Source organism: Rousettus aegyptiacus, unplaced genomic scaffold (genome assembly GCF_014176215.1).
Source record: "Rousettus aegyptiacus isolate mRouAeg1 unplaced genomic scaffold, mRouAeg1.p scaffold_m13_p_4, whole genome shotgun sequence".
Lineage (NCBI taxonomy): Eukaryota > Metazoa > Chordata > Mammalia > Chiroptera > Pteropodidae > Rousettus > Rousettus aegyptiacus.
Window position 1 is genome coordinate 40,581,187 of NW_023416307.1, and position 12,869 is coordinate 40,594,055.

At 50.1% G+C, this 12,869-nt stretch overlaps 2 protein-coding genes across 5 annotated transcripts in view; both read right to left on the reverse strand.

Moving 5' to 3' along the window:
* Positions 1-897: 897 nt before the first annotated feature.
* Positions 898-9,487, reverse strand: MAP6D1 (MAP6 domain containing 1). 3 transcript variants are annotated; one of them, XM_036218529.1, is made up of 4 exons: positions 9,083-9,487; positions 4,148-4,265; positions 3,713-3,807; positions 3,502-3,589 (listed from the first exon to the last, which is right to left on the reverse strand). In XM_036218529.1, the coding sequence occupies exons 1-3, from the start codon at positions 9,460-9,462 to the stop codon at positions 3,751-3,753; spliced, it is 555 nt and encodes a 184-aa protein (XP_036074422.1). In that variant the 5' UTR covers positions 9,463-9,487; the 3' UTR covers positions 3,502-3,589; positions 3,713-3,750. The 3 variants fall into 3 exon arrangements, with proteins under 3 accessions (XP_015993483.2, XP_036074422.1, XP_036074421.1); XM_016137997.2 differs by lacking the exon at positions 3,713-3,807 and having other exon boundaries at positions 898-3,589; XM_036218528.1 differs by lacking the exon at positions 3,502-3,589 and having other exon boundaries at positions 3,733-4,265.
* Positions 9,488-11,416: 1,929 nt separating this feature from the next.
* PARL (presenilin associated rhomboid like) overlaps positions 11,417-12,869 on the reverse strand; it is a 40,254-nt gene continuing 38,801 nt past the window's right edge. For both annotated transcript variants that reach the window (XM_036219059.1, XM_016137992.2), the window contains one exon: positions 11,417-11,742. In XM_036219059.1, the coding sequence (XP_036074952.1) occupies positions 11,631-11,742 (112 nt within the window). In that variant the 3' untranslated portion in view covers positions 11,417-11,630. The remainder of the gene's footprint in view (positions 11,743-12,869) is intronic.

The window sequence follows — 12,869 nt, forward strand, 5'->3', positions numbered from 1 at the left end:
ATAAAGGATAACAGTTAAGTAAAAGTCTGCAAAAAACCTGGAAGATACATGTTGACCCCAGACATAATGATTTCAGACAGCTTCGGGCAAAGGAAAACTGCTTAATTGAGCTCAGAGCCTCCTCAAAGTCAAGGCGACGTGGCAGTAGCGCCTGTCTTCTGAAGAAGAAACTCACTGGTTTGTCTGGCAAGATTAAATTGATCTGAGCTAAGGCCTGAAAGAAGTTACTCCCGTGACAGTCTTGCTGTAACTGTCTGCTATCATAATGGCTAAAAAATTTCCAAAAAGGCAGAAGCATTTTAGAATGACCACTTTTTATATCCATCCTTATGTAGAACTAAAAGCTTTTACAGCCCCTCCTCTGCAGGGAGGAGGCAGTGTGAGATAGCCCAGGTGTGGAGCTTTCCTGGGACCAGGCTTCACCTAGTGTCAACCTTTAGGAAGTTGAGTAGTCCAGGAAGACGACTAGGGGCATTGCTTAGGCTGAATGTTAATTGTCTCAGCCACGGTTTTGACAGGAGCCTTTGACAGGAGCCGTGCAACAGTCAGTCAAAGATCAGTGTCACAGGCAGTACCTTAACTGGGGATTCCCTCTCACTGACTGAAGGAGCCTGTGTGAGTGGGGCCAGCAGGGCCAAGGTTTTCTCAGAAGCTGCTTTTTGTAGTTTGGCCTAAAATCCTGGAGTTATTACAGGTATGAAAGTTTTAGCGATAGCTTTTTCTGAGTTTAAAACACCACAGGGCACAGAGAGGTGGGACCTCGCTCTGACTGCAGGTGAATGATCGTGGGCCTCCCTCTGGCAGGGCCTCGTGGTGCAGCAGGCCTGATGGAAGTGACTCTGGCAGTGCTGACTTTGGTTATGGAATTATTAATACTGAACTTTCTTTTGGCTGAAATTAGGTAACAGATTGAACTGTTTTATTTTTAAAAACTTATTACAGAATACAAAAATTCTTGTTATAAACTTGAAGAAATACAGTATAATTAATTTAAAAATTACCTTTAAGCCCCCTCCTTAAAGATAACCACCACTAATATTCCAGTGCATTTCTTTCTTTATATATATGTATGTGATACATACGGGTTAGAACCGTACATATGGTTGAGTCTGCTGTCTGTCGTTTCCTAAGGCCCCTCCAGTAGCGTGATGTTAGGCTTGGCCAAGACCTAGACTGAGTGGGTGGAAATTTCTCCTTCAGAACCCAGATTTCATAATAATTAATGAAGTCTAGTAAAGAGGGTGGGGGTTGGGGTGTTTGTGGAAAGCTGTCTGTTCTGGTGCCTTCCAGAAAGTTTCTCGGGCATGCGTTATGCCTTGCAGCAGTCAGGCTGCCTCAGGCAGCGGGCGCTCCCTCTGCTGCTGCAAGGCCAGCACTGCCAGGAAAGGCAGGCCTGCTTTATCCCCACTGAGGTGCCGCAGACAGATGGCTGGAGAACGAGTGCAGGCTCTGGGGAGGGAAGGGCACTGCCTGCTGTACAGTGTGGTGGGCAGGGTCTCGTGAGAGGGACTGCGTCGGTGGCATCAGATGGAGCAGATGGACCAAAGCCGCACCTGACAGGAGAGCCAGCCAGCTCCTGGGAAAGGGGCAAGGAGCGCTTGGCCATGTACTGAGCGCCCTGCACAGAAACACCGATTCTCTTAGCAAGGTAGGGAGGGGTATTAGCTTTGCAGATAAGGGAATGGAAGCTTAAACTGCTCACAGCTAGTAAGTGGAGAAGTCAAGATTTGAGTCCAAAACTAGCCTTTTACTCTAGGCTCCTGAGAATGGGGGTGGGGGCACGTAGGTGCGGGCGGGGGATGTGGAACAGGGGCTGGTGGGTTTTGCGAGAGACAACATGTGACGGCAGTGCAGACTGCAGCCCGGGGCGGTGTTCTCAGGACTCACGATCCTCCAGGGGTACCAGCTGCAGCTGTGATGCACCGAAGTCCTCATTGCCAGAGGGAGGATGAAGGGAGTCATAAGAGAAGGCGCTCGTGTTCATAATTAAAGAAATAAATTAGCAAGAAATTAAAACGGTATACTTTTGCATTTTAGTAAAATCTGAGATTGTTCATTTCCCACAGAATGCCGAGCAGGCCGTCTCTTTTCTCAGAAACATCTAACATGCAAACCAGTGAAGTCCGATAGATACAATAGAACCCTTTGTGTTAGCATATGATTTGGGTTTTTCCTTTAAAATGTTTGTTCTCTCAGAGCATTTTCTTTACTGGAATGAGGGGAAGAGCTGTGCCCGCCAGAGCTGGCACCTCTGAGGGGACAACCCACCCCTTCCCCGCCTTTGCAGCCTGAGCTGGAAACAGCCCCATCTCCTGCAGCTTCAGTAAGTACTCACCAGACTAGAGCCACTCATGGGCTGGAGAGGAATAAAGATCCAAAGGGAAATCCTTGAGTTTCCTTACCAAAAACTGTCCTAAGCTGGTGCCTCTAATCTCTAAGGGACACAGACTCCTTCAAGTGTTTGTATTTGTGCTGCCGAGGCGAGCACTAAACTCCTTCTAGTGTCTGAAGAGCTGCTGTGCAGAGGGAACCAGGCTTGTTCCACGTGGCTGCACTGCCTGGAAAATCGAGCAAGTTAGGAGAGAGCTTTGCAGAAACAGCATAGGCTGCCTCCCTGACAGGCGTGGGCTCCCTGGAACTGCGTGTGAGAACAGGGCGGGCGTGTGGGTAAGGGTTGGGGTAGATGGCATTTTAAGGTCTTTCAGGGATTGAGGCTAATGCTGCTGCCTTAAAAAAGCTCCCAGTTCTTAGTGTGGATGGCACTTCCTTTTTAGTTGTTAACATTTTAAGGGGGAAAACTGGAATTAGTAATAAAACATAGGGCTCAGGAACTTACCGCAAGGTAAACAGCATTCATTCATTCAGAACTTCAAGCACACATTCTAAGAAGTGTTTTGTTAAAACATAAGGGTCATCTTGGCCATAAAGAACTTATTTCTTTGAAATTGAAACTCCATGATATTGTTTCTTTTGGAAACTTCTGCCTGGTTCTTCAGCATCATTATGAGTCACATGCAGGTGATGACCTAAGATTTCTTCTACAGCTTGAGCGTGTGGGGCCATGTGCATGACTATCCAAGGGCATTACTTTGGGTTACCATAGGTTATAAAATTATCATGCAGCCTGGGAAAACAACGGAGTGGACGTTACTGGTTCTTTCAGGGCTCTGTTAGTCCATATTTCTCAGGCCCACTGGACCAGTTCAGTTCACCATGGACTTGATCCTCAAGTTCTTGAGGTTTAAAAACCGACAGGTGGCCCAAAGAGGCCGTAAAAAAAGACTGGAGCCTTCCGAACGCTTCTCAAAGAAGAGACGGCTGAGGTCCCAGAGTTGAGCTGGGTGGTGTCGTGTCCACCTGTGCCTCTCTGTGCCAGGGCTGTGGTCCAGTGGCAGCTGAGAGAGGACTGGTGTCCCTCGGATGGCAGGGGGCCATCCGGGCCAAGATCGCGCCCCGGCCCCTGGTGGCAGTGGTTCTGACCCACCCCCTCTCTCCTCTCGGTGGGCAGTCACACGTTGAGGATCCGGGGAGCTGAGGCCTGAAAGATGGCTGAGGGGTTAGGAGCAAACTTCTTCCTCACCTCAGGGACCTGAAAAATGAAATGTGGCCACATCACTGGGCCTCTCCTTTCATTGTCCCACTCCCTCCAGCTCCAGGGGACGAATTCTCTCCTCCCAGCCTCCTCTCTGCCCTGTAAGAGTTGACTGCTGACCTGAAGGGTCCGTGGGGGAACGTCCGCAGGGGGCAGGGTCACTGCGTTAGGTCAGACGTGGCACGTGGACCTTCCATTCTGCTCCCCGAAGCCTCCTTTGGGTGGAATCAGGAAGCTGCACAGTCCCCACCTCCCATCTTCACTCTCACACAAATGCCTGTCACTAGTGCTCAGTGGTCATGGGTGAGATGAGACACCCTGCTCACCAGAAAAAGCAGCACTAGGGGGACATCCACCCGGCTGATGACAACAACCCTGGTTTTCTGTATATTGAGGGATGACTGGGCACTCCAACACTGCTCCCCTTGGCCATATGCCATTTCACACCGTCCAGATCTGACTCCTAGTCCCCAACCTAGAAAAAGCCCTTTTGTTCCCAAACCCGCTGCAGCCAGGAGCCCAGCCCTTGCCCTGTGGCACCGACTTCAGTCTGACCTGGAAGCTGGCCCCAGGGCTGCCGTCCCATCCGGAGCTGTGAGTTGTGATGACTGTGGTGGGTTTTGCCTTTGCGGATCTTGATGGCTTCACTCCTGTCCAGGCCTGGAACTCCTGTCTGGAACAGAGAACACAGTGACAGCCTTGCATAGGACCAGCCACCCCATCCCCTGATGAGCCACTGCCCTTGCCCCAGGCTTTGTGAAATGTTCCTGGCCACGTCCACTCCTGAAATTCTACTTCAGCTCCGGGCACTCCCTTCTCTCCTTACACAGAACCAGCAGAAGTGCAAGCTCCAGACAGAGCCACTTCGGAAGAAAGCATCTAGCTGACCTGCCCTTCACTTCTGAGTGCTCCACTGTGAGGTCCGCTCACCTGACTCCCAAAGAAAGCAGCAACAAACTTAAGTGCACATTGTGGATAAGCAATAGACTCAGGCTGCCCGGGGAGTCAGGGAGGAGCTCAGTCAGCATCTGGATCTTACTCATCCCAAACTGCAAACACCTGGTGTGTGGTAGGCCTCGGGGACAGAGCGAGGTCCCAGCCCTGCCCTCTAATGCTCCTTACGTTGTCTCCTGGCCACTGCAAGGGACCCTAGAGCCCAAGAAGCAGTGAAGTCACCTCCAGCCCAGGTTGCTGGTAACCTCCAGGGGAGGTGTTGGCCTGGACAGCACCTGGCACAGTAAAGTCCTCCATACCTGGTTACAATTGAGAAGGAAACATAAGGCTCAATGTTATGTTTAGTTTTTAATAATTTGTCCTAACTCCTGCGACAGAGGATAGATCATAGTGACCCATCACAAAAAAACCACAAGATAGTCTGGCTTTCTTTTTCCCCCCTTCCATTTTTGTTGCATTCATTCATTCATTCATTCATTCTGGTCTGGCTTTTTCTGCATGGCTCTGTGCGCATGGGCACTGGGTGTGGGGAAGGGCGGTGGTTTGCACCAGGGAAAGCTGGGGACAGCTGGCATAGCCTAACCCCATGTCCTCAGAGGCGCATTCTTTTGATGAAGACTTGATTCCTCTGAACAACGACAACAAAAAGACCTTTTTAATTCTATCGGTGCTGCTACTAGGCGGTTCAGGAACGCAGGAAACTACCATGTCCGTAGGAGCACCTGGCCAAGGCCACATTCAGAGGAAAAGTGTCCAGCTGGCTGGGGCAGCACCCGCATGTGGGCTGGATCCACTCGTCTCATTCCCCCTACAGCCCTGGCCGGGTTTCAGGTCCTGAGTTCAACAAAGCTGCCTTTTCTCCTTGGCAGCAGCACAGCTGGGCCCCACTGAGCAGGCCACGTGTGCAAGGAGCAGCTATGTCTGTCCCTGGTCAGCACTCGGGTGCCAGGAGGAGAGCTGGGTCAGGGCCCTATCAGATCATTTTTGCTTCTGAAGCTGCAAGTTTCCAAAGACCGGCTGCCCAAGCCATCTGCTGCTCCGTTTCTCCTGGGGAAGCACGTCCTCCCCTGGGTGTGCCCTTCTGTCCCCAAGCTGAGCTGAGCCTTCGGCTTGGCAGCCCAAGCCTGCTGCCCTAGGGTGGCTGCAGGGGTCCCAGAGCAGGAAGCGACTAGAGCCAGGGGCTAGAGCATACCTGTGGCTGCTCCCGGGGCAGGGCTGAGGAGAGGGGGGCAGCAGTGGGGATGCAGAAGGGACCAAAGCTAGAATCAGCAGCTCTTGGTCACTGCCCAGGAGAAAGGAAGGCAGATTAATGGCTTTGGCCAAGAAGATAATAAAAATACAGGACTGGCCAAGTCCACCGTGCCTCCCCTCACCAAGCAGGTTCCACTATCATCTGTCTCATGTGGACCCTTAGGGCCTCAGCTGGGCCCTAAGAGCTGGAATCCCTATCACTGGGGTCCAGGGAACTCAGAGAGCCCCAGATTGAGGATGCAGAGGCCTGGGTTCTCACCCCACTGTGGCTTCAACAGATCCCTTAACTTCTCTGCTAAGAAGTGGGACTGCTGCTCATGTGCACAAAGTTATGAGCACTTGGACAAGTGTGAGTCAAGGATTCCCATGAATTAATGATTCCCCCTTTAACTGACGCACCCAAGAAGGAAAGAGGGAGATGGCTTGAGGAAGGAACTCTTCTAGAAGTGGGTGGAGCTAGAACCTGAGCCAAAGGTTCCTATGGCCAGGCACATAATTCTGGAGGGGAGGCTCTGGGAGGAATTGATCAGGAGGAGGGACCAGGCTGGCTGTGGGTAGGATCTGCTGTGCCCATCTGGCCAAGCAAGTGAGCCAGCTCAGTTCTCACTCGGAGACCAGGGCCCAGGCCAGGCAGGACCTGCTGGGTGGGGAGGAGTGGCCATGAGTACTCTGACATCTGGGGAACAGTTCGCTCAGGTCGTGAGCATCTTGCGAGAAGGCAGGCAGGATGGAATTGCTCATGCCAGGCCCTAGAGCTGGGAGGCGGAGGACCCCAAATGCCAGCTGGCCTGGTATTGGGGGAGGCAGGTCAGCAGCAGTCCTATGTCTCTGCCAGAGTTGGGGTTTCAGGGGGCCAGGCAGCCAAGCTCTAGCTGTTTCTGCTTTACAGATGAGGAAAGGGGCAGAGAGGCCAAGTGACCCACCAGGTTTATGTACCAGGAAGTAGAGCTACCACTGCAGGACACAGTTCAAGCAACCAAGTGACTCAGGGAGCAGCATCTTAGAGGATAACCTGGGGGCAGTACAAATTTGGTCTCTGAGGCCAGACAACAAGGGTTCCACTCCTCGCTCTATGGAAACCTGTGCCAGCCACTTACGTTCCTCATCTGTAGAATGGGGATGGCAAGAAGTGAACTGACTCCAGAAGATTATTGTGAAGTCTTGGGGAAATAATCCATGGGAAGTCCTGAGCCTGGTGCCCAGTATGTACTAAACAGAGTAATAACCAGTACCTTTAGCTTCACTGGAGTTGGCAGGACCCAACAGGATGTTCACACCAGCCATCTGCTCACCACCGGTGAGCTCAGGACTGCTTCTAAAAGCCCAGACTTTTCTCAAAAATCCCCGTGAGCTCAGCACCACACGAGGCAGCTGCTCCACTGTCAGTTCTGATCATTAGAAAGCGTTTCCTTCCCTGAGCTGAAGCTCAGTCCCTGCAAGCACCACCCCTTGTCCTGCTCCTGGCACCAAGAACATCAGCCAAGTGACCGTGCTGCACACGCAGGACCTCTGGCCTTCCAGAGGCACTGTTCAGGCCCCTCCACCTGGCTCAGGACAACAGTCAGAACTGTCCACCACCTGCCCTGCCCCTGACATTCCCTCACGCGTTTTTGCAATCAGAGCACATGTCTGAACACAGACGCACCCTGCAACAAACCCTCCCCGTCGAGTTCTTCAAAAACTACACACTCATGAAGGAGCCTCTGGGGGGTATGGAATGTGTTCTACATGTCCTATAATGGTGATGCCTATGTGTACACTTAACAGTCATACAAAAATCATCCAGCTGTACACTTACTAGTATAGAAATTATACCTCAATACAGTTAATATAAACAATAAAACTGAGGGGGAAAGGTTATATCTCTTTGGCCCTTTAATTCCACACTTAGGAATTTATACCTAAAGAAATTATGACATGAGCAAAGATTCAACTATAAGGATGCTTAGCACAAAAGTTATTTTTCCTAAAAAAAAACTTTTAAAAGGTAACGCCTGTACATGTTTGTTTGTTGGTTGGTTGGTTTGTCTTTAAAGCAACAGTTCAAAAGAGCAGAGTGAAATGTCACTGTCTCCTTCCACCCCTGGCAGCATCCATCCTCCTCACCCCTTTTCTCTCGGCAAAGGTTACTATTTTCTCACACATCCATTAAGATATATCTTATGCTTATTAGAACAGATATGTGTATATCAGTACCCCGTTTGAAAACACAAAGAGTAGCAGACATGCTATTTTGCATCTTGCCTGTTTGACATGGACCGATTGAAGAGCTTCTGTTACCAGGACATTCTGAGCCTTCCACTGGCCCATCCTATGGCAGAGCTACAATTAACCAGCCTTTCCTCAGCAGGACAGGGGGGCTGTTTCATCTTCTGCTGTACAATGTTGCAACCGAACTTATATTCCCGACCTTATATCCCTTAGCTCCCACCCCACATAGGGAAAATTCCTGGGAGTGAAGGAACTGGATAAAAAGAAGTTTTTAATAGCCCCAAATTAGAAGCATCGTAATATTCAGTGACATAAAAGTAGATTAATAGTATTTGGATAGATATAGGTAAATGCATATCCATAAGAAAAAATACTACACATCTATTAACTCGTGCTGTAGAACATCTAGTAACATAGACATCTACTATAGGTGAAAAAAATGTGTATAGTAAGAAGCTAACCATGTAATAATTACAAATGAATACGCACTCAAATGCGTGTTAGGGATTAGAAAGAGCTACCAGTTTGGGGTTGGGTTATTTCTGTAATTTTTTCTACAGTGAGTATGAGTTTTGTAATGAGAAAAAGGAAGGAGAAAGCCCTCAGGTGTCCAGGGGCAGAGCTGGGAGGGGGTGTGGACACGGAAGACCCAAAGACCTGTCCTCAGCGAAATCCAAGTCAACGACCCTGTAGTGACACTCAATGGGATCCCAGTCGGGAGCCCTGCTTGGGCCTCACCATCAACCACCCAGATGGTATGGATGGGCCAGAGGGAACTTGAGCAGTCAGCCTCTGCCCACCTGCTGGAAGTTAGAGAAGCAGATTTTAACTCAGCCCAACGGAGGGCTTTCTGATGGGGCTGCCGAAGAACGGAGCGGGCTATGAGTGAGGTAGTGAGCTCACCATCGGCGTAGCTGCTCGCTCATTCACTGTGAGGCTAGTCAGTGAGCAGGGAAGGCGACGCCTGCTGCGTCCAGGGACCAAAGAGGGTGACCTCCGAGGCTGCCTGCCGCTCTCGAAGTCGTGTAGGATGGAGGCTCCGGTCCTCTTGGGTCCCCGTCCCCAGCCCCGTACCTGTACGACGTGGTCGCTGCTGCATCCGCGTTCGCGTCGCCGATGGGGAGCACGTAGATCTCCCGGCCAGCGGGTGCGGGGGATTTGCCTCTGCGGCTGCCCGCCCCCGGCCGGCGCCCCTGCGGCGCATCTCTGGATACCCCCGGCGCCGGCCACGCGCCGAAGTCCCGCTGGTACTGAGTGAGCGGCACGTCCCGCCCCGGATCCCGCGCGCCTGCGGGGGACGGGCCCCTGCCCGAGGCGGCGCCGCCGGGGCCCGGCTCCTCGCTCTCGAGGTCGGAGTAGTTGTGCAGGGTCAGCGGCACCGCAACGTCGGAGCGGTCCAGCTGGTTCCAGCGCCGCGCCAGGCAGCAGAGGCGGCTGATGCAGGGCCACGCCATGCCGACCCCGCGCCCGCCGCTGGGCTCCCGGCGCGCGGGCCGCACCACCCCCGCCCGGCGTCCCCGCCCCCGCGGCCCTCCCCGCGACGCCGCAGCGCCGCCCCCTGGCCGGGGGGGTGGCCATCCGGAGTGGGGACGACTAGGTGAGACAGGCCAGGGGGCCGGGGCCCGGGTATGCACGGCTGGAGCAGGGTGTGGGGGCGTGGGCTGAGGAAGAGCGCACGACCAGAGGGGCGCAGAAGCCGGGATGGGGGCCGGGGCGGGAACGAAACTGCCTGGAGGCATTGACAAGTGTCCAACTTTTATAATGTTCTGTAATTTAATCCAAAGTTGGCTAAATGTTATCTTATAAATCGGACCTGGCTTCGCAAAGGCGGAGGGCAGGAGGGTGACAGTCCTTGCCGATCCCCCTCAAGTCAGCATTGGGGTCCGCCTCCGCGCTGGTGTGTATCTTCGGGACTGCCCTTGGATGCCGAATTTGTGCCAGGCTGCACCGCGGAGACACGGGGAAGGTGCAGCGATGAGGGGGTCACAGAGAAGACTTGGGGCCAAGCTTCCCAGGGAACACGTGCTTGAATCAGCTGTGAGTCACCGACTACTTACCTTTACAATGCTGAATTTATGACAACCAATCCAGTTTTCATTGAGAATTGGCATTAGCCCTCAAAACCTTTCCCGAGGTTCTAAAATTCCTAATTTTAAAGCACGTTCACGAAGGCTTTAGTTTTTATACAGCTGCAACAGATCTTTGGCCGCTATGCTATAAATGTTCCCTTCTCTCCTGCTGGACTTGCATTCTTGTTTTATGGCACAGTTAAATTTGAGTAATCCTCCAGGCTAAAGGTCAGCCTGTTTAGCGCATGAGAGTATTAGAAACAACTCCCTGGCCACACTCAAAGGCTTCCTGCATATTTTTGATGCATGCTCTCAGTGTGCACCGTAGACCAATTATACTAATAACACTATTGAAACAGCATTCATTACCCAGAGCTCCGTTTCAAGCATATGCTTGGACGGGATCCAATCTGCACCTCAGGGAGGACTGCAGTACACCCTGGCCAGTTACAATACTGGTTCCTCTCTCAAACCACTACCTGCGTTAGCTTGAAGTCAGAGCAAAGGGACACAATCACTGCCCTAGCCAGGCCATGGCCCAAGAGGCAGCAGGAGAGTATGCTGTCTGGTTCCCCCTGCAACAGGACGAGCTGCCTTTATGTGACCTGCGTATGCCAGAGCCCGGGGGAGGTGGGCACGACTCCCATTGCTTTTCATAAAGTCCAGCACTCGTGCCCAGAAGCTTGCATGTTGGGGTCTTCTCTCCTCTCCAGGGCAAGGTACAAGATTTAGTCTAACCTTTTGAGGCCACCAAGACTAAAATCTCTCCTGTAAATCTGCTCAAGAAAAACTTTTAAATTCTCAAATTGCATTTCTTAGAAATAATTCTCAATCATGAGGGCAACTTAATTCCACAAAAGTGAAGCTATGATGACCAACCAGTATCTGCTATTTCAGTAAGATGATTTAAATCAAAGAATGTACATCTTCAAATATAAAATGCAATTAGGTTCAGATTAAAGTCTGAACTTATCTGAGATACTTCCTTCTAAGTTAATTAAGCTACAATTTTAACCTAGAAAGCAAAAACCTAAAAATAGTTTTGTGTGTGTCACTCACTGCCAGAAAACATTACATTTCTTGGGAAAATTTAGAAAAAACTGCAGCTGTTATTTCAGCCAATGCCAGAGAGAAGATACTCCTAACTTTTACCTGTTTATCAACCCATGAAAGAGGTAGGTAAGAGTAAATGCTTAGCAGAGATGCTAGAAGGCCAATGTGCCTCCGAGTTTCAATTAGGTCTTTCCCTGAGCACCCTACCAGGTTCATAGCTCAAACCAGGTCAAATGTAATAGGACTCCAGAGCAGCATTTGTTCTTCAAAAGAGACACACATCCTCTGTTTACAAACTAGAGATATAAACTTTTATTTCACAACTTTGTCATAATTCACTTTCTAGTAAGACATGTACTGAGGACATAGTTAAAATACTGAGAAAGCTAGATGCTGGGTGTCCCTCAGCGGTGCAAAGATGTGGTCACTCCAGGGCCGATGTGTTCTTGAGGTTTTCAGGCAGCATGGGCCAGTTGCACCAGTATCGTCCAACTCTGGTTTTACTTAGAGCCACCTCCTTTTTTAGGGCTGTTAGTCCTCATTTCGTGCCAAATTTTCACTAGAGGCTCCCTGTTCTTCCAAATGAGTTCATGACCGTAAGTAATATACCATCTGGGGAAAAGAAAAACAAAGCAGGTTCGACATTCAAATAGTATGACATACAAATGTTAAGTACCGTGATAATATTAAGTTGACATTTAAAAAATTAAATGCCACTGTCATTTACTATCTAGCTTATTAAAACAGCTGATTAATTTATTTGATGAGATCTATGATTTCCCTTAAATATATGGAGTATAGAAAAGGTCAGAGTAGGTTGGGACCACATGTGACTTCTCTGAAGTGTAAGTGCTTCACACACACTGCTATTGATTCACCACAGCCCTGCAAGTTAAGCATTGCTTTTTCCATTACAGACCTGAGAAAATCAAGTCTGAGAGAAAGTAATCTGCCCAAGGTGCTAATAGCTTTTAAGTGGCCAATCAAGGACTCACCTACAGGTCAGACCAATTCTAAGCCTGGTAAGAAATATCAGAAGTTGAGTTTACTAACGATGGCTATTTTAAAGTTTTCTAGTCATCTTCCACGTGGCTACACAAAGGGTTATCTGCTGATCAAATTCTGCCCTACCCTTTAAAACAGTTCCAATGCCCATTCTCTGTTAAAAACTACTTAAGAGTAGCCTGAAGTAATGAAACAAGGAAGCTGAAGCACTGAGATGTTTAGTAACATAACTTGCTCAGGCTGCACAACTAAAAATCACCAGAACAAAGACCAGAACCCAAATGTGAGTCTGAAACCTGTGTTCTCACCTCTGTGCTACACTGCAGCATCTAGGGAGCACCAACCATAAGATGAGGAATGCATAGTGAGTGATGAATGACAAGGGCCTATCTTTGTGAAGCCCACAGGCCAAGGTACTATGACACCAGGCACTCTACCGAGGGCAGCACAGGCTGCAAATTAACTCGAGGGCACCTACCTCCCACCTCCCGGGCTGGGGAAGACTAGGTCCTTGATCTGGAATGGCTGTTAATGAAAGCTTTTATTACCAAAACCTTTATTTTTGCCCTGGTTTCCCCAGAATTCTTGTTTCCTGAGGCATAGACCAGATTTTGTTGACCTTTACATCTCCCAGACACCTCACTGACTTAGATTGGTATCAGAGGAGCAGTTTAAAGTTGTAATGTATTTTTATATTCTGCATATGTATAAGGTACTTGAATAGTACCTAAATC

Bases quoted from the DNA above. Each gene is read 5' to 3' on its own strand.
- MAP6D1 (XM_036218528.1), bottom strand. From the start codon at position 9,462: ATGGCGTGGCCCTGCATCAGCCGCCTCTGCTGCCTGGCGCGGCGCTGG. The intron at 4,266-9,082 runs GTACGGGGCTGG...TCTCTGTTCCAG, and splicing joins GCAGCGACCACGTCGTACAG to ACAGGAGTTCCAGGCCTGGA.